The sequence below is a fragment of the Leopardus geoffroyi genome, chromosome C1 (genome assembly GCF_018350155.1).
Source record: "Leopardus geoffroyi isolate Oge1 chromosome C1, O.geoffroyi_Oge1_pat1.0, whole genome shotgun sequence".
NCBI lineage: Eukaryota > Metazoa > Chordata > Mammalia > Carnivora > Felidae > Leopardus > Leopardus geoffroyi.
The window spans coordinates 111,083,660-111,103,699 of NC_059328.1; the positions used below are offsets into that span (position 1 = coordinate 111,083,660).

At 39.5% G+C, this 20,040-nt stretch overlaps 1 protein-coding gene across 17 annotated transcripts in view; it reads left to right on the plus strand.

Moving 5' to 3' along the window:
* SAP130 (Sin3A associated protein 130) overlaps positions 1–20,040 on the plus strand; it is an 81,972-nt gene that overhangs the window by 57,940 nt on the left and 3,992 nt on the right. For all 17 annotated transcript variants that reach the window (XM_045479355.1, XM_045479350.1, XM_045479356.1 and 14 more), the window contains 3 exons: positions 5,742–6,100; positions 9,486–9,734; positions 9,900–10,025. In XM_045479355.1, the coding sequence (XP_045335311.1) occupies positions 5,742–6,100; positions 9,486–9,734; positions 9,900–10,025 (734 nt within the window). The remainder of the gene's footprint in view (positions 1–5,741; positions 6,101–9,485; positions 9,735–9,899; positions 10,026–20,040) is intronic.

A 20,040-nucleotide genomic window follows, 5' to 3' on the forward strand; every position in this document is an offset into this window, starting at 1 on the left:
TCAGAAAGGAAACCCAGGGAACTCACTGCTATGTCTTCCTTTGGTCCTGAGCGCCCTAGCCAGTCTGCCTTCATCTCTCAGCAGCTGTTTTGTTGCTTTTATATGTAATACTCATGATTTCAGCTATACTTAACTAGGAAGAATATGGAAAAGTATGTCCAGGCCATCTTTCCATAAACAGAATTCCTGCTTACACTCTTAAATAATACAATGGCTGGGAGAAGTTTAAATTGAAAATCTCTTTTTCTTTGCAGGCGATATCTTCAACTTTATCTCATAGCATTCTTTTTTGGAGTTCTTAATATGAAAACCTGTAAATGTAGAACAAAATAGAGAACACAGTATTATTCAAATAGATTTAACTTTTAGTATTTTGCCATATATTCCCTTTTTTGGTGCGATCAAATTACAGAATTTCACTTTTAAGTAATTCCTTGGGGGGTACCTTGACTGGCTCAGTTGGTAGAGCATGTGACTCTTGATCTCTGGGTCATGAGTTCAAGTCCCACATTGGGTGTGGAGTCTACTTAAAATTTTTTTTTAATATATATATATTCGTGCATTTTGACAATTTAATTATGTGTCTAGGTGTGGGTTTTTTCAGCTTTTCCTACACAAGTTGGTTGATTGATGTTTTTCATCAAATCTGGGGAGTCTTTGGCGCAGTTTCTTCAGATATTGTTTCTGCCCCATTCTCTCTTTGCTTCTGGGACTCCCATTATGTATGTGTATGTTGGTATAGTTATTGCTGTCCCAAAGATCTCTGAGGCTCTGTTTGTTTTTCCTCCTGTGTACCCCCCCTTTTTTTAAGTTTTTTTTTTTTAAATGTTTGTTTATTTTTGAGAGAGAGAGAGACAGAGCATGAGGAGAAGAGGGGCAGAGAGAGAGGGAGACACAGAATCCGATGCAGGCTCCAGGCTCCGAGCTATCAGCACAGAGCCCGACACGGGGCTCAAACTCACGAGCTGTGAGATCATGATCTGAGCTGCAGTCAAATGCTTAACCGACTGAGCCACCCAGGCACCCCCTTACCCCTTTTTATAGTTTCTCAGACTGGATAATCTCAATTGACCTATGTTTGAGCTTATTGATTCTTTCCTATGCCTGCTGAAATATAGTTTTTTTTTTCCAACTGCTATATATATATATGTGTGTGTGTGTATATATATATATACACATATACATATATATATGTACACATATACATATATATATATTTTTTTTTTATAAATAATCTCTTTGCCCAATGTGGGGCTCCAACTCATGACCCCGAGATCAAGAGTCACATGCTGTACCAACTGAGGTAGCTGGGTGCCCCAGAGATACACTTTTGAGTCTTGTTAGTGATTTTTTGTTTTCTTTTCAACTCTTATATTTTTCAAGTGCAGAATTGCTTTTTGGTCTTTTTTTTAATAATTTCTGTCTCTTTATTAATCTCAGTTTGCTGAGACATGATTTTTAGGCTGTTCTTATAACCATGATCTCCTTTAGTTCTTTAAACATATTTACAATAGCTAACTTAAATTCTCTGACTAGTAAGCCTAACACCTGTGCATCCTTAGTGACCGTTTTATTGCTTCCCCCCGCCATGTTCAAACATTGCTTTGTTTCTTTACATACCTCAGAATTATTGTTGAAAACTTGACATTTTAAACAGTGTGCGGCAACTCTGGAAATCAGATTCCCACACTTCCCTGGGGTTTGTTGTTGCTGCTGGGGTTTGTTGTTGGGTTTTGGTTGTTTAGGGACTTTTGTAAAATAATTCTTTAAAATCACTGTCTTTGTCTAGAGTGGCCACTGAATACACTCTTAGCTTTGTAGTCATCTAATGATTAAACCGATTTCCTCGAATGCCTGAATGCCTGGAACCAGTAAGTCTCTGTGTTTGCTAAGGGCCTTGTGTGTCTTGGGGTAGCCCATCAACACTGAGGCAGGCGGTTTTACATCTCTTTTTTCTTTTCGCTTACACAGAGCCAGAGGTGAGAACCTGTGTCCTTCTTGGTTCTTTCCTGGGCTCTGCACAGCCCAAGGTACGCACACAGTCCTACATGTATATATTGCTTCCTGAATTTGCCAGAAATACGTTGGAGCTTTTTGAAGCCCCTGTGGACATTTCATTCTCCAAGTTTTCCTTTAAAGCTTTTTGGGTAGCTTATTGTTTGCCCCACTTGTTACCATCCTATCAGTTAGCTGGGAAGCTGATCACTTGTGTCTGATTTGTTCCAGTACTCTAGAAGGAAAAGGTGTTCACACTGAGCAGGTCTGGTAGATAAGACAGTCTTGCAAATGGGAGCAACCAGTTTGTATAATGGTAGTTCTCTGGTCAAGAGAGTTTGAAGGGCCTCTAGCCCCTCTGGTAGCTGCCAGGCTGCTGGTTTTTGCTGTAAGCATGGACTGGTGGTTAGCAAGCCTGCCATTGGCGGTGGAAAGGGAGAGAGAGAAATAGGGCAGGGGCGCCTGGGTGGATCAGCGGATTAAACATCCGACTTCAGTTCAGGTCATGATCTCATGGTTCGTGGATTTGAATCCCGTATCAGGCTCTCTCCTGTCAGCACTGAGCCCACTTCAGATCTGTCCCCCTCTCCCTCTGCCCCTCCCCTGCTTGCACACGTTCTCCTACACGCTCTCCCATTCTCTCTCTCTCTCTCTCTCTCTCTAAAAAAAAAAAAAAAAAAAAAAAACAGTTAAAAATAGGGCAAGTTAAACATCACAGAGTTTATTGGTCTTACTGAGGTTTGGCTGATTTTCTTGAAAAATTTTGCTACATTGTTCATTTCCAGAGTTCTGAAAACATTGTTAATGCCAAGTTTTTGTTGCTTTTATGAAAGAGAATTTTCAGAGATCATTACTCCCACATTAATTCTCTTTAATTCCAGAATAATCTTTTCCTGTACCCCACCTTTATTTACTTATTTTGAAATAATTTAAGACTCACAAAAAGTTATAAAATAGTGCAGAAAGTTCCCATGTACCCTTACCCAACTTCCCCCAATGATTACGTCTTACATAACCCTCGTATTTTTTCAAAGTGAAAAAATTGGCATTAGTACAATGCTGTTGACCAACTACAGACCTTATTAAAATGTCACCAGTTTTTTCCCCCCTTTGGTGTATATTTGAAATCTCATCCATGAATAGATTTATATAACCATTATCATGATCAGATTGTGAACCTCTTTTGTTGCCACAAAGATATTCCCTTATTCACAGTCATACCTTTCCCGCAAACCTAATAATACCTTGCCACTTAGCTGTGCCTCACCAGAATTTTTTCATTTTGAGAGTTTTATGTAAATGGAATCTCAAATTAAATATATACTCTATATATGTAATATATGTATTTTTTCATACCTAATGATGCTGGCTTATTTTTTCACCAAATGTTGTACTTTTGAGATCCATCCAAATTGTACTATGTATCAGTAATTTCTTCTTTTTAGGGTGAGTAATGTTACATCACATGGGTATACCCGTATGCTTATTTACCCGTTTGCTTATTGAAGTTCATTGGGATTGTTCTGGTTTGGGGTTATTAGAAATAAAGCTGCTATGAACATTCAGGTACAACTTCCTTGGTAGACATATATTTTCACTTCTCTGGGATAAAAATCCCAAGAGTATAGTTGCTAAGTTACATGGTCCATGTATTTTTCATTTTATAAGGAACTTCCTAACTGTTTTGCAGACTGGCTGTACCATTTCAAATTTCCACCGGCAACATGTGAGATCCTTGTATCCTAAAACCTTGCTAACCTCATTTATTAGTGCTAGGAGGTTTTTGGTATATCAAGTTGCTCTACATCCTTTCCTGTGCTTGCTATTATAAAATCTTAAGTTTTATTTTCACCGTCTGATTGGGGTGTGGTAGGATATCATCAAGACTTTAATTTGCACGACTCTAATGGCTGATGGTATTGAACATCTTTTCATGTGCCTGTTTGCCTCCTGGATATTTTCTCTAGTGTTTGTTCCTTATTCATATAAGTTTGCTCCTTATTCATGTTGTCTTCTATTGAGACTGTATGTTTTCCCAGTATTGAGTTTACAGAGTTGTTTATATATTGTGAATATCATTCTTTTATCATAGATAATAATGTGTTTTGGTTTGTTTGTCTTAACCATTTTTAAGTGTACATTTCATCGGTGTTAAGCATATTCTCACTCTCGGGCAGCCCTCTCCAGATCTATGCAGAACTGCAACTCCCTATGCCTATTATTCAGCCACTTCCATTTTCCCTCCTCCCAGCCCACAGGGTCCACTGTTGTACTTTTCTTTTTTCAGTGAATTTGACTACTCTGGGTACCTCATGTAAGTGGAATCAACATAATGTGTTTCACAAATGTTTTTTTTTTCAGTCTGTGCCTTGTCTTTTACTTCTTAAAGTGGTCTTTAGCAAAGCAAAAGTCTTAATTTTATTTTCTTTTTTTTGGCAAAAGCCTTTACTTTGCTAAAACTCAATTTATCATTTTTTTCTTTGGAGTGTACTTTTGGTATCATGCCTAAGAACTCTTGACTAAATCCTGGGGGGAGGGAGTTATATTTTTACAAAACTTTTATAGTTTTACATTTTAAACTCAGATTTATGATCCATGTGGAATTCAATTTTGTATATGGTATGAGATTTGGTTTGATGTTGAATTTTTTGCCTATGGAAATCCAGTTGTTTTTGGCCTTGAACTTGAGGGGGTACTTTTCATACCTTGAAAAGTACTGCTTTTCATATCCTGAATTTTCAGCATTAGTATGTAAACCTTTACAGCTATTAAATGAAATATTTTACTGGGACACCTGGCCAGCTCTGTCGGTAGAGCATGTGACCCTTGATCCTGAGTTCGAGCCCCATGCTGGCTGTAGTGATTATTCAAAAATAAAGTCTTTAAAAATATTTTTTTTACTTTAAAAAGTAATGTTTAAGAAGAATTTGTAATGACATGAGGAACTACTTCTGATAAAACTGAAAAAAATAGGATATATAGTTTTTTTTCTAATTTTTTTTTAATGTTCATTAATTTTTTGAAAGAGAGACAGAGCATGAGCAGGGGAGGGGCATAGAGAGAGGGAGACACAGAATCTGAAGCAGGCTCCAGGCTCCAAGCTGTCAGCACAGAGCCCATTGTGGGGCTCGAACTCATGAGAACCACAAGATCATGACCTGAGCCGAAGTCGGACAGTTAACCGACAGAGCCACCCAGGTGCCTCAGATAAACAGTTTTAAACATGAAATGTATAGCTACTTTAGAGGCCTGAAGTATTCTGGTAAAATAGCTGGAAAGTTGTGATGCCTCTGGGTAAGGGGCTGGGTATGTGAAGTGGAAGAAAATTATCTTCAATTTGTATTCTTTTGAATCATTACCATGTGTGTGAGCTTCCTCTTCTATAAGAAATAGGTTTACAAGAAACTACAGACAAAGTGAGTATGATTGTGATTTCAAAACAAAACTTCATAAGGCAACATGTGCATTAAGGAATTGGGGGAGAAAAAAGACTAATGTAGTAAAAGTTCTTTGACTTTTGATGATGTGACTTTAAGTGAATGCTATTTTCTAAGTTAATTTTATCACTGCTTATAAAATTTGGTAGGGTGGGCCCAGGTGGGGATATTTTTAAAACTTACCTTAAAGTTCAATATCTAGAATCAAACTAATAGAGTTAGGGTTGTGCTGTGCATTGTACAAAAAGAACTGGACAAACACCCATCCTCCGAGATGTTTGCTACATTATCTTCATTTTCGTGTTTCAGTGCCAAGCCTAAGTCAGAAATCCACGTTTCAATGACCACTCCAGTCACTGTGTCCATGGAGACCGTGTCCAGTCAAAGCAATGACCAGCCCACCATTGCAGTCCCTCCCACGGCTCAGCAGCCTCCACCGACCATCCCAACCATGATCGCAGCCACGAGCCCCCCTTCACAGCCAGCCGTCGCCCTCTCAACCATTCCCGGAGCGGTCCCCGTCACTCCTCCTGTCACTACCATCGCAGCTGCCCCTCCGCCATCAGCCGCTGTGGCCGGCAATCTCTCCTCTGTGTTGGGCCCTCCGGTACCTGAGATAAAAGTTAAAGAAGAAGTGGAGCCAATGGACATCATGAGGCCGGTCTCTGGTAGGTTCATTCCCAGAGCACTCTTCATTGGCACGTGACACTCCTTGGGCCGGACTCCTGGGACCCTCAGCTGCAGAGCCCGATCCCTTAGGGTACACTGTTTGCATTTCGTTCCTTTTAAGAAAGAGAAGACTCCCTAAGAAGGCTCCTTTTGAAAACAACCCATTTTTGCTTCCCTTTTAGCACTAATTTTCTTTCTTCAACAGAATCATGAAAAGGATTAACATTTCTCCAAGAATATCCTGAACTAGAGCTTCTGTGGCTATCTGTTGTATTTTCTTTTCCATTTCTCATTTTGGTTTCTGAGTCTTATCTCTTTTTTTTCTTAATGTAGTTAAAACATTGCCAGTGTTACTTATTTATTTATTTTGGAAAAATTGATCATTACTTTCAGTAATGTTACTGTTTATCTCTTTCGGATTTTTCTTTGTTATCTCCTTCCTCTACTAAATTTCAGATTAGTTTTTTTTTTTCTAGTTTCTTGTGGTATAAGGTTTATTTGAACTTTTTTCTTAATACAAACATTTATAGCATTAAAAAAATAAAAATAGAAAAAAATAAAATAAAATAAAATAAAAAATAAAATTAAAGATAGAAAATAAGGGTCAAGATAAATCAAGCCAAGGGCTAATTATCTAACAGTTTATTCCCTGCCAGTTTGTGTTGCCTTATTATGCAGTGAAGTAAGATCTATGTTGTTGAAAATACTCTCTTGATAAACTTACATGTGATTAGTTAAATCTTGAAATTACTCGCTACTTTCTTTCCCTCCTCTCCTTGACTCTGAACTTCCAGTGTGTGAAATGCAGGTCACTTTGGAGGTTTTCTGATTGTTTGTATACTTGTTAATAATTTATCGGGGAACGTTGCTTCCCCCGACTGCAAAAATAACATATCATGTACAGAATTTACGAAATGCCGATAAAGCCCAGGTGGAAGGCAAGTCATTTTGTACTCCCGTTACCGGGCGTTGCCCTCTTAGCATTTTGGCATAAAGGCCTCCATCCTCCATGCTGTTTGTTCAGTAAGGGGTGTGGTTGTGCTGTGTCTGCAGTTATTAAACCTGCTGTTTATTTGTATTTAGTATGCCATGAAATATTCTTCTTACCCATTATTTTATATATATAATATCCACAATGTTATTCTTATCCACATTCAGCCTCAGTACTCCCATTGAAAGACACCGTGGATAACCCAGCGGGAAATTAAATGTTTTCCATTTTACTGTTCTCTCTTGATTTGGATAGTTCCTCTTACCTCTCTGTACTGGAAAACTGATGGTAATCCTGCCTCAAATTGTAGGGCTTGACACCAGGTACTGTGACACATTCTTGTACAAAACAAGTACATCTCCATCCTCTTGGAGCTTACGTTTTAGCAGGGGAGAGAAACAGTTAAGAAAAGCAATGACAGATACAGGCATACCTCAGAGAAATTGTGGGTTCATATCCAGACCACCACAATAAAGCAAGTATTGCAGTAAAGTGAGTATCACGGCGCCTGGGTAACTCAGTCAGTTGAGTGGTTGACTCTTGATTTCAGTTCAGGTTATGATCTCACTGTTTGTGAATTCAAGCCCCACATCAGGCTCTGTGCTCACAGCACGGAGCCTGCTTCAAATCTTTTGTCTCCCTCTCTCTGCCTCTCCCCTACTTGCATGCACAGTCTCTCAAAGAAATAAATGCTAAAAAAATTATTTTTGATTAAAAAAATAAGGGACGCGTAGGTGGCTCAGTAGGTTAAGTGTCCAACCTCATGATCTTGAGGTTCATAGGTTCAAGCCCCGTGTCGGACTCTGTGCTGACAGCTCAGAGCCTGGAGCCTGCTTCAGATTCTGTGTCTCCCTCTCTGCCCCTCCGCCACTTGTACTCTGATTGTCTCTCAAAAATAAACATTTAAAAAATAATAATAATAAAGTAAAATGAATATCACAGTAAATCAAGTCAAATGAATTTTATGTAAAAGTTATGTTTACACAATAAGTGTGCAATAGCATTAGGTCTTTTTTTTTTTTTTTAATGTTTATTTATTTAAGGGAGCGTGCACTCACAAGCAGGGGAGGGGTAGAGTCAGTGCAGAGCCTGACACGGGGCTCCATCCCAGAAACCATGAGATCATGACCCAAGCCAAAATCAAGAGCCAGACACTTCACCAACTGAGCTGTCCAGGCACCCTGTGATAGCATGATGTCTTTAAAAACAATATACATACCTTAATTTAAAAATACTTTATTGCTGGGGCATATGGGCTGCTCAGTCATTTAAGCATCCAGCTCAGGTCGTGATCTCACCATTCGTGAGTTCGAGCCCCACATGGGGTTCTCTGCTGTCAGCATGGAGCCCACTTTGGATCCTCTGTCCACCCTGTCTCTTTGCCGTTGCCCTCCCCCCACTCATTCTCTCGCTCTCTCTCTCTCTCTCTCTCAAAATAAACTTTTAAAAAAAATACCTTATTACTAACAAATGCTAACCATCATCTGAGCTTTCAGTGAGTCATGATCACTGATCACGATCACCATAACAAATATAATAATAATGAAAAAGTGTTAACAAAATGTGACACAGACACAAAGCAAGCAGATGCTATTGGGAAAACGGTGCTGGTAGACTTGCTTAACACAGGGTTGCCACAGAGCATCAATTTTCAAAAAGCACAGTATCTGCAAAGCACAATAAAGTGAGGTGTGGCTATGTGAGGGAAAGTCGGAGCTATGAATTTAAGAAGAGTTTTAAAGGGAGGGCCTCACTGAGGAAGTCATCTTTGAATAGAGGCATTAAAAAGATGAAGTGCCAGCTGTTCGGATATCTGGAAAAGGAGCACTCCAGGCCTGAGGAACATGCCTAGTGTCCTCCATAGCAGAGACGGTTCAAGCAGACAGTCCAGGGATAGTACTGGACTCCATAGGATCAGAGATCCAAGGTCCTACCACCCCTAGTTTGACCCTCATGCTTTAGATTCAAGAGAGCTGCTAGAACTCCAGCTATCGTATCTGAGTTCCAGGATGACAGAAGACAAGGAGTAGAAGGTCACACCTTCATTTAAGGACACTTATAAAAAATGCTACAAAACACTTCTGTTTTCATTTCATATGGCCACACCCATCTATAAAGGAGGCTAGTAAATAGTCTTTCAGCTGAGTGGCAGAGTGCCCGTCTACAGGTGTAAGGGTCCTCATTTAAGGATGGTGAAATCATGACGTATTAGGGAGCAGTCGGCACCCTCTGCACAAGTAAGGTGCTTAGCACACTACCAGCCACATAGGAAGCTTCAGTAAATGTTACTTCTCTTTTCTGTCTTAGCCATTCTCATCGGTTGCAAATCCAGTGAAGCTACCCATAATGCATGGGTTCTCTCACACACGTATGTGCTCTTCTTCCTATGACAGCAGTTCCCCCCCTGGCTACCAGCACTGTGTCTCCATCTCTCGCATTGCTGGCTAACAACCTGTCCATGCCTACAAGTGACCTACCACCTGGTGCCTCTCCAAGGAAAAAGCCTCGAAAGCAACAGCACGTGATTTCTACAGAAGAAGGGGATATGATGGAGACGAACAGCACTGACGATGAGAAGTCCACTGCCAAGAGTCTTTTGGTGAAGGCTGAGAAGCGCAAGTCTCCACCCAAGGAGTATATTGGTAATGGTCACTTGGGCTAGCTATTGTCACGTGAAGCTTTCCCACTTAAGTCGGGAGTCCATCCCCGAGGCTGTTCCCATAATCCTTCTTAAAGTTACATCTTGAGGATTCTTGACAATATATAATAAGTTATTTAATGTCTTCCTTTTCTTTTCTTCTGAATAGATGAAGAAGGTGTGAGGTATGTCCCAGTGCGTCCAAGACCTCCCATTACTTTGCTCCGTCACTATCGGAACCCTTGGAAAGCTGCTTACCACCACTTTCAGCGGTACAGTGATGTCCGGGTCAAAGGTTAGTTTCCCCAGAAACATCCATTGTGAATGCATGAAATTGGTGTCACTTGACTGTATGGTAATCATAGTAGAGTAGAAAGACAGAATTACAGTTTTCTAGTTTCCAGAAAACCCAGGGGGTGACACAGTGACCTCCTTCGCCCCCAGGGTAGTTACGGAAAAGCTTTATTGTTATTGGACATAGTCCACATTAGTCCCTAGGATGCTGAGAGATACATTGTAAGCCCCAGGAAGTTTATTTTCCAGAACACCTTTTGTTTAACATGTGAAGCTCCTGAAATGGTCTAGGGCAAGCCTTCAGTAAACATTTTGTTGTGGTTGTACTTGAGAATTACATTTTCATAAACCCACATATAGTAAAAATAGCCGATAGTACTTGCAAATATCTGCAAATATTTCTACGAGACGGTAGACTTTAAAAGCATCATTAATCTCCGGTATAATCATGGCACAGAGAAGTGTAAGTTTTCAGAGAATTGATCACATTTCCCCTTCCCTCAAATAAATTCTACTTGGAAACATCTCTGATGGTTTCCTTGAATCCTCAAGATGAATCAGATGGTATGGACTATAATGTCTGCGAGCAGGGGTAAAGCTTCTGATAGTTCAGTCTCTGAAGGGAACTCCAGAGGTGGCTGCATGTCCAGCAGTTCTTATGAGTGGACTTTGAGGTCTGGAAAGAGGCTCGATTTCCAGATACCAGAGAGTGATGGCCTTTGGTGGAAGCAGGGAGTGGCCCAGTAATAAACATCTCTTCACGGCACAGGAGTTCCATGTCATAGCAGGAAAATATTGTAAAGTATAGCCTGATAACATTTATGCCATACGGAAGGATTGTTACTACTGCCTGGGACTCGCTGTGCAAAAATTTATCTCAGGAATGGTAATCTGACCACTGAAAGTGTTGATCCAGATGGTCTCTTGACTATTAAACTTTATTGATCTACTTTGCCCAAGCTTTAAAATCATGTTCATATAAATAAATCAAGATGGAATATTGAAAATTGGTCAGGTAATTCACAGGAAGAAGAAAAAAAGAACAATAAGCAACACAGGAAACAAACTCACGATTAGTAGTGGAAGTTCTAGACACGCCATAAGTCAAGGAAGAGATAAAAAGACTATATGGGTTGGAAAAGAATAAATAAAACTATCTCTGTTTGCAAGTGACATCATTGTCTACATAGAAAATCTCAAGGATTCCATAAAAAAAACTCCTGGAAGTAGTAAATGAGTTCAGCAAGGTCGCAGAATACAATGTCAACACACAAATCAATTGTAATTTTAGATACAATTTTATACTAAGATTGTAATTTTCGTATAAATCTAGCAAAACATACATGTTTGCTAATAACTATGAAATGCTGACTAAAGAGATCTGAATATCTGTGGTTTGTGAGTTTGAGCCCCACATTGGGCTCACTGCTGTCAGCCTTTCAGCACAGAGCCCACTTTCGATCCTTTGGCCCCCTCTCTCTGCTCCTCCCCCACTTGCCCTCTCCCAAAAATAAATATTAAACAAAAATGATCTGAATAAATGAAGAGACATGCAGCATTCATGGATTTGAAACTCAACATAAGATGTCAGTTTTCCCTAGATCAGTAGGTTTGTTTGATACAGTTCCTAACAGTCTCACAGAAAGATTTTTGTAGACATAGTAAATCTTATTCTCAACTTTACATGAAAGGTATAAAAAGTAGAATAGCTAAAATAATCTTGAAAAATAAGAGAAATCGTTTTTTCTGCTATTAAAGCATATAGTTTATCTATAGTAGTTTAAACAGGGTGGTATTTGCAGAGGAATATACATGTAAGTGCCTGGAATGGAATAGAAAATGCAGAAATAGACCCACACAAATATGCTTAACTGATTTTTGACCAAATGGAAAAATAATTAAGTGGAGGAAGGAGAATCTTCTTATTTTTAACAAATGGTGGTGGACATCCATAAGTGTAAAAAAAGAGAGAGAAATAGCCTCAACTTAATCCTCACACCTTATACAAAAGTTAACTCAAAGTGGATAATAGATTTAAATATTAAATGTAAAACTATAAAACTTTTAGAAGAAAACCTAGGATAAAGTCTTCAGGACCTAGGGCATGGTGAACAGCTCCTAGACACGACACCAAAAACACTGTCCACAAAAGGAAAGGAAAATAAATTGGACTTAATAAAAACTTATCACTGAAAGACTCTGTCAGGATAAAAAGATAAACTATAGACCAGGAGAAAATACTAGCAAACGACATATCTGATAAAGGGTTCATATCTAGAATATATGTATTAGGAACTTTCAATACTTAACAGTAAATAAAAACAATAATCCAATTAGAAAATGGACAAAGGCATGAAGAGACACTTCACCAAAGAGGATAACACGGATGGCATGCACAAAAAGATGTTCAAGGGGACAGAAATTTCCAGTCTTTAAGTGGGATCTACACATAGAGACTTTCTTACAAAGTGTACTTTGGTGGGGAAAAGAGTAACTTTACAGTGGACACACCCTACAAACACCATCTCAGTCAGGTGTTCAAGGTCAACATGAATAATGACGCATCATGCTAATAGTATGCACTCTTCTGTTCAAACATAAGTGACTGTCAGTGTAGACAGCTGTATGCATTAGATGTTACATATAAAACTGATGATAACCACAAGTCAACAACTAGTAGTAGATATGCAACAAATACAGGAATCCAAATATATCACTGAAGAAAGCCAGCAAACCATGAGAGAAGAGAGCAAGAGAAGAAAAGGAACAGAGAAAAACTACAAAAACAACCATAGAACAAGTAACAAAATGGCAAATAGATACCTGTCCATAATGACTTTGAATGTAAATGAACTAAATGCTCCAACCAAAAGACATAGGATGACAGAATAGATTAAAAAGCAAGACCTATTTCAGACCTAAAGACACATGCAGATTGAAAGTGAAGGTTGAAAAGGCATTGATCATGCAGATGGAAATGAAAAGAAAGCCGGAGTAGCAATGCTTATATTGGACAAAAACGACTTTAAAACAAAGAGACAAAGAAGGACACTATATAATCATAAAAGGGAACAATCCAATAAGAAGATATAACAGTTGTAAATATTTGTGTACCCTGCATGGGAGCACACAAATACATACAGCAGCTAATAACAAACATAAAGGAAATAGTCGATAGTAATACAATAATAGTAGGGGACTTCATCCCACTTACATCAGTGGATCGTGCAAACAGAAAATCAACAAGGAAACAGTGGCTTTGAATGACACATTGGACCAGGTGGATCTAACAGATACATTCAGAACATTCCATCTCAAAACAGCACAATACACATTGTTTTCAAGTGCACATGGAACATTCTTCAAAACAGATCACATGTTGGGCCACAAAACAAGTGTCAACAAAGTAAAAAAGATTGAAGTCATACCCTGTATCTCTTCTGACCACAGCGCTGTGAAACTAGAAATCAACCACAAGAAAAAAGCTGGAAAGAATATAAATACATGGAGGTTAAATAGCATAATACTAAAAAAATGAATGGGTCGACTAAGAAATGAAAGAGGAAATAAAAAAATACATGGAGACAAATGAAAATGAAAACAAACACAATCCAAAATCTTTGGAATGCATTAAAAGGTGTTCTAAGAGGGAAGCTCATAGTAATACAGGCCAACCTCAAGAAGCAAGAAAAATCTCAAGTAAATCTTACTCCTAAAGGAGCTACAAAAAGAAGAAAAACCTGAAACCAGCACAAGGGAGGAAATAAAGATTAGAGCAGAAATAAATGAGAAGCTTAAAAAAAAAAAAAAAAAAACCACCATAGAACAGATTAATGAAACCAGTAGCTAGTTCTTTGAAAACATCAACAAAATTAATAAACCTTTAGCCAGAATCATCAAAAGAGAGGACTTGAATAAACAAAAACAAATGAAACAGGACAAAGAATAACCCAACACCACAGGAGTATAAAAATACAAAGGAGTATAAGAGAATATTATGAAAAATTATGTGCCAACAAATTGGACAACATAGAAGAAGTGGATAAATTCCTAGAAACCTATAACTTCCCAAAACTGAGTCAGGAAGAAATAGAAAATTTGAACAGACCGGTTACCACCAATGAAATTGAATCAGTAATCAAAAAACTGCCAACAAACAAAAGTCCAGGACCAGATGCCTCCACAGGTGAATTCTATTCAACATTCCCATTTTAAAATTTTTTTTAGTTTTAAGTAGACTCCATGCTCAATGTGGGACTTGAACTCACAACCCCGAGATCAAGAGTTGCATGCCCTACCGACTGAGCCAGCCAGGCACCCTCTACCAAACATTTAAAGAAGAGTTAATACCTATTCTCAACCTATCCCAGAAAATAGAAGAGGGAAGAAAACTTCCAAATTCATTCTATGAAGCCAGCATTACCCTGATACCAAAATCAGATAAAGACACCACAAAAAAAAAAAAGGATAGGCCAGTATCTCTGATGAGCATAGATGCAAAAATCTTCAACAAAATACTAGCAAGCCAAATCCAACAATATATTTTAAAAAGTCTTTCACAATAATCAAGTGAGATTTATTCCTGGCTTGCAAGGGTGGTTCATTATTTACAAATCAATCAATGTGATACATCACCTTAATAAAAGAAAGAATAAGAACCATGTGAATATTTTAATAGATGTAGAAAAAGCATTTGGCAAAATGCAACCTCCATTCATCATAAAACCTTCCAACAAAGTAAGTTTAGAGGGAACATATCTCAACATAATAAAGGCCATATATGAAAAACCTATAGCTAACATCACAGTCAGTGGTAAAAACTGAGTTTTTCAAACCCTAAGAACAGGAACAAGACAAGGATGTCCACTCTCACCACTTTTATTTAACATATAACTGGCAGTTCTAGCCACAGCAGTCAGACAAGAAAAAGAAACAAAAGGCATCCAAATTGGGAAGGAAGAAGGAAAAATTTCACTAATTGCAGATGACATATATAGAGAAAACCCAGAAGACTCCACCAAAAAACTATTAGAACTAACAAATGAATTCAGTGAGTTTTCAGGTTACAAAATAATTATACAGAAATCTGTTGCATTTCTATGTACTATTAATGAAATACCAGAAAGCAAAATTAAGAAAACAGTTCCATTTACTGGTGTACCAAAAATAGTAAAATACCTAGGAATAAACTTAAACGAGGAGGTGAAAGACCTGTACTCTGAAAACTATAAAACATTAATAAGAGAAATTGAATATGACAAAAATGGAAAGATGCTTATGGATTGGAAGAACAAGTATTGTTAAAATGCCATTACTACCCAGGGCAGTCTACAGATTTAATGCAATATCTATCAAAATAAAACAGCATTTTTTACAACTATAACAAATAATTCTGAAATTTGTATGGAATCGCAAAAGACCCTGAATACCCAATGCTGTCTTGGAAAAGAAAAACTAGAGGTACCACAATTCCAGATTTCAAGATAGAATACAAAGCTATAGTAATCGAAACAGTATGGTACTGGCACAAAAATAGAAACCTAGATTAATGGAAAAAAATAGCCCAGACATAAGTCCATAATTATATGGTCAATTAGTCTTTGACAAAGGAAGCAAGACTATCCAATGGGGAAAAGACAGTCCATTCAACAAATGATGTTGGGAAAACTGGACATCTGCATGCAAAAGAATGAAACTGTTGGAGCACCTGGGTGGCTCAGTCAGTAAGTGTCTGACGTTGGCTTAGGTCATGATCTCATAGTTCAGGAGTTCAAGCCCCATGTCAGACTCTGTGCTGACAACTCAGAGCCTGGAACTTGCTTCAGATTCTGTATCTCCCTCCCTCTGTCCCTCCCCTACTCACTGTGTCTCTCTCTCTCTCTCAAAAATAAATAAACATTTTTAAAAAAAAAATTTTTAAAGGAATGAAACTGAGCCACTTTCTTAACACCATACACAAAAATAAACTCAAAATTGATGAAGGATCTAAATGTGAGATCATAGGGGCGCCTGGGTGGCGCAGTCGGTTAAGCGTCCGACTTCAGCCAGGTCACGATCTCGCGGTCCGTGAGTTCGAGCCCCGCGTCGGGCTCTGGGCTGATGGCTCAGAGCCTGGAGCCTGTTTCCGATTCTGTGTCTCCCTCTCTCTCTGCCCCTCCCCCGTTCATGCTCTGTCTCTCTCTGTCCCAAAAATAAATAAACGTTGAAAAAAAAAAAATTTAAAAAAAAAATAAATAAATAAATGTGAGATCATAAAAATCCTAGAGGAGAACACAAGCAGTAATTTCTCTGACATGGGCCATAGCAACATTTTTCTAGATAGGTCTCCTGAGGCAAGAGAAGCAAAATCAAAAATAAACTATGGGACCCTATCAAAATAAAAATCTGCACAGTGAAGGAAACAACAAAACTAAAAGACAGTGTACTGGATGGTAGAAGATATTTGCAAATGACCTATCTGATAAAAGGTTAAAAGCTTTTATAGCTCAACACCAAAAACACCTAAATAATCTAAGCAACAAATGAGCAGAAGACATGAACAGACATTTCTCCAAAGAAGACATCCAGGTGGCCAGCAGACACATGACAAGATGCTCAACATCTCTCATCACCAGGGAAATGCAAGTCAAAACCACAGTGAGCTACCACACCTCACACCTGTCAGAATGGCTAAAATCAAAAACAAAAGAAGCAAATGTTGGGGAGAATGTGGAGAAAAAGCAACCCTTGTGCACTGTTGTTGGGAAAGCAAACTGGTGTAGCCATTGTGGAAAATAGTATAGAGGTTCCTCAAAAAATTAAAAATAGAAGGGCACCTGGGTGGCTCAGTCGATTGAGCCACTGACTCTTGATTTCAGCTCAAGTCTCATGATCTCATGGTTTGTGGGTTCGGGCCCTGCATCAGGCTCTGCACTGATGGTGCAGAGCCTACTTGAGATTCTTTGTCTCCCTCTTTCTCTCTGCCCTTCCCCTGTTCACACACGCTCACTCGCTCTCCCACTCTCTCAAAAATAAATAAACCTTTTTTTTTTTTTTTTTTAATTAGAAATAGGGCGTCTGGGTGGCTCAGTCAGTTAGGCATCTAACTTCATCTCAGGTCATGATCTCAAAGTTCCAGAGTTTGTGCCCCGTGTTGGGCTCTGTGCTGACAGCTTAGAGCCTGGAGCCTGCTTTGGATTCTGTGTCTCCCTCTCTCTCTGCCCCTCCTCCACTCGTACTCTGTCTCTCTCAAAAATAAACATTAAAAAAAATTAGAAGTAAGAATTATCATATCATGTAATTCCACTATTGGGTATTTACCCAAAGAGTATGAAAACACTAATTTGAGAAGATTTGTGCACTCCTATATTTATTGCAGCATTATTTACAATAGCTGAATTATGGAAGCAACCAAGGTGTCCATTGATAGAGGAATGGATAAAGATGTGATATATATACCCAAGGGAATATTACTCAGCCATAAAAATGATTGAAAGCTTGCCATTTGTAACAACATGGATGAATCTAGAGGGTATAATGCTAAGACAAGTGCCATATGATTTCACTCATGTGGAATTTAAAAAAACAAAACAGGGGCGCCCGAGTGGCTCAGTCGGTTAAGCATCTGACTTCAGCTCAGGTCATGATCTCACAGTTCGTGAGTTCAAGCCCCGCATCGGGCTCTGCGCTGACAGCTCAGAGCCCGGAGCCTGCTTCAGATTCTGTGTCTCCGTCTCTTTGCCCCTCCCCCGTTCATGCTCTCTCTCTCTCTCTCTCTCTCTCACTCTCAAAAATAAATAAATGTTAAAAAAAACAATAACAACAAAGAAAGAGACAAACCAAGAAACAGACTCTTAATTCTAGAACAAACTGATGAAACAGATTGTTACTAGAAGTTGGGGAGGAGGGATGGATGAAGTAGGTACAGGGGATTAAGAGTACACTTCTGGGCTGCCTCGGTGGCTCAGTCGGTTAAACATCCGACCTCAGCTCAGGTCATGATCTCATGGTCTGTGAGTTCAAGCCCCGCGTAGGGCTCTGTGCTGACAGCTCAGAGCCTGGAGCCTGCTTCAGATTCTGTGTCTCCCTCTCTCTCTGCCCCTCCCCCACTCATGCTCTGTCTCAGAAATAAATAAACGTTAAAAAAAAAAAAAAAAAAAGAGGGGCGCCTGGGTGGCGCAGTCGGTTAAGCGTCCGACTTCAGCCAGGTCACGATCTCGCGGTCCGTGAGTTCGAGCCCCACGTCGGGCTCTGGGCTGATGGCTCAGAGGCTGGAGCCTGTTTCCGATTCTGTGTCTCCCTCTCTCTCTGCCCCTCCCCCGTTCATGCTCTGTCTCTCTCTGTCCCAAAAAAAAATAAATAAACATTGGAAAAAAAAAAAAAAGAGTACACTTCTGATGAGCACTGAGAAATGTATAGAATTGTTGAATCACTATATTGTACACCTAATACTAATACAACTGTATGTTAATTATACTGGAGTGTGTACCCCTCATAGTTTTTGATGGCGTTGTCACTTCCCTCTGTATCTCCTCTCATAACTGCATTCTAATCCTGAGAAACATCAGACAGATCCACATAGAAAGGCATCTTTCAAAATTCCTTGACCAGTACCCTTCAAAACTGTCAAGGTCATCAGAATCAAGGACAGTCTGAGAAACTGTCAAGCCAAGAGCTGTCTAAGGAGACATAATATTTTCATTAGGTCCTAGAATGGAAAATGACCATAAAATGTGTTTGTTTATTTATTTTGAAAGACAGAGTGTGAGTGGGGGAGGGTCAGAGAGAAAGAGAGAGAGGGAATCCTAAGCATGCTTCACACTGCCAGCACAGAACCCACAAAGCATGAGATCATGAGACCTGAGCAGAAACCAAGAGTCAGACGCTTAACAGACTAAACCACTGAGACACCTCCATAACATTTATTCCTATACTATGGGAACCCACTGTTCCTAGGAGTGCCTTTAGGTTTCAGCTTCATAGTCTGTGGCACATGGAGCCTGTTGCTTTGGAAAAAGATTAGAAACTACCTGTTTTATGGCCAATTCCCCACCCCCCGCCCCAGGTAGAATCTCTGAGCAAGGACTCTGGAGGTGGGGTGGGGACAATGGCAACCTTCTCTCTGAAGGTGAGCAACCTTCTCTAGGAGGTGAGCATCCAGTGGAGGGGAAGAGGAGTGAGCAGCCTGGGGTCCTCTTGGCTTGCTTCTCCTAGCATAAAACCATCACTTCAAAAAGCGGGAAAAGGGTTCCCAGGGCCCCAGTGTTCTTAGCACACTTGCCTTGGGTACAGTCTCCATTCTGGACTAGGGATTGAACAGAAGAGAACCCCTGCATCTCAGTTGTACACACCTAGTACTTAGCCTCAGCAGCAGGTAGCAGGGGTCAGGATGGGAAATCCTGATGACCTGCTTCTCCTGGGAAGATCGCCTTCCACCTGGCAGCTGGAGGAAAGGGAACCCCATGTTCTGGGCTACTGCAGTCCACAGGGGGTATCCACCTCACTGAGCTGGGAGAGAAACAGAGAAATGGTCTTGATTCAGATACCATGGACTCTCTGTTCTTACCGCAGATGTGCTTAAATATATGTTGCATGAGTAGAGTTGCATTTCTGTTTTCCCTTAATGTGCCTTCCCAGAGGTTTAAATAGTTACTAAAATTTTCTCTTTCACTGGAGAGATCAGTGGTGCACTGTCATTCCACAAGTCAGTTGTCTTGCACACTTTGCCCAGCTAGCTGTTCAGGAAGGCAATTTGCCAGTGTCATAAAAACCGGAACTTACACTTAAGGAAAAACCTTACACTCCTGGGCATTTACCCAGAAAAGTGAAAACCTGTGTCCACACAAAAATCTGCACAGCTGTTCATAGCAACTTTTGTTGGAATAGCCAGAAACTAGAACGTACTTATTGGCCATTTGTATATCTTTTTCGGAGAAATGTCTGTTTGGATCCTTTGACTTTTTACACGATTTATCTCTGTATTATGGAGTTGTAAGAATTTTTCGTATGTTCTACATACAAGTCTCTTATCAGATGTA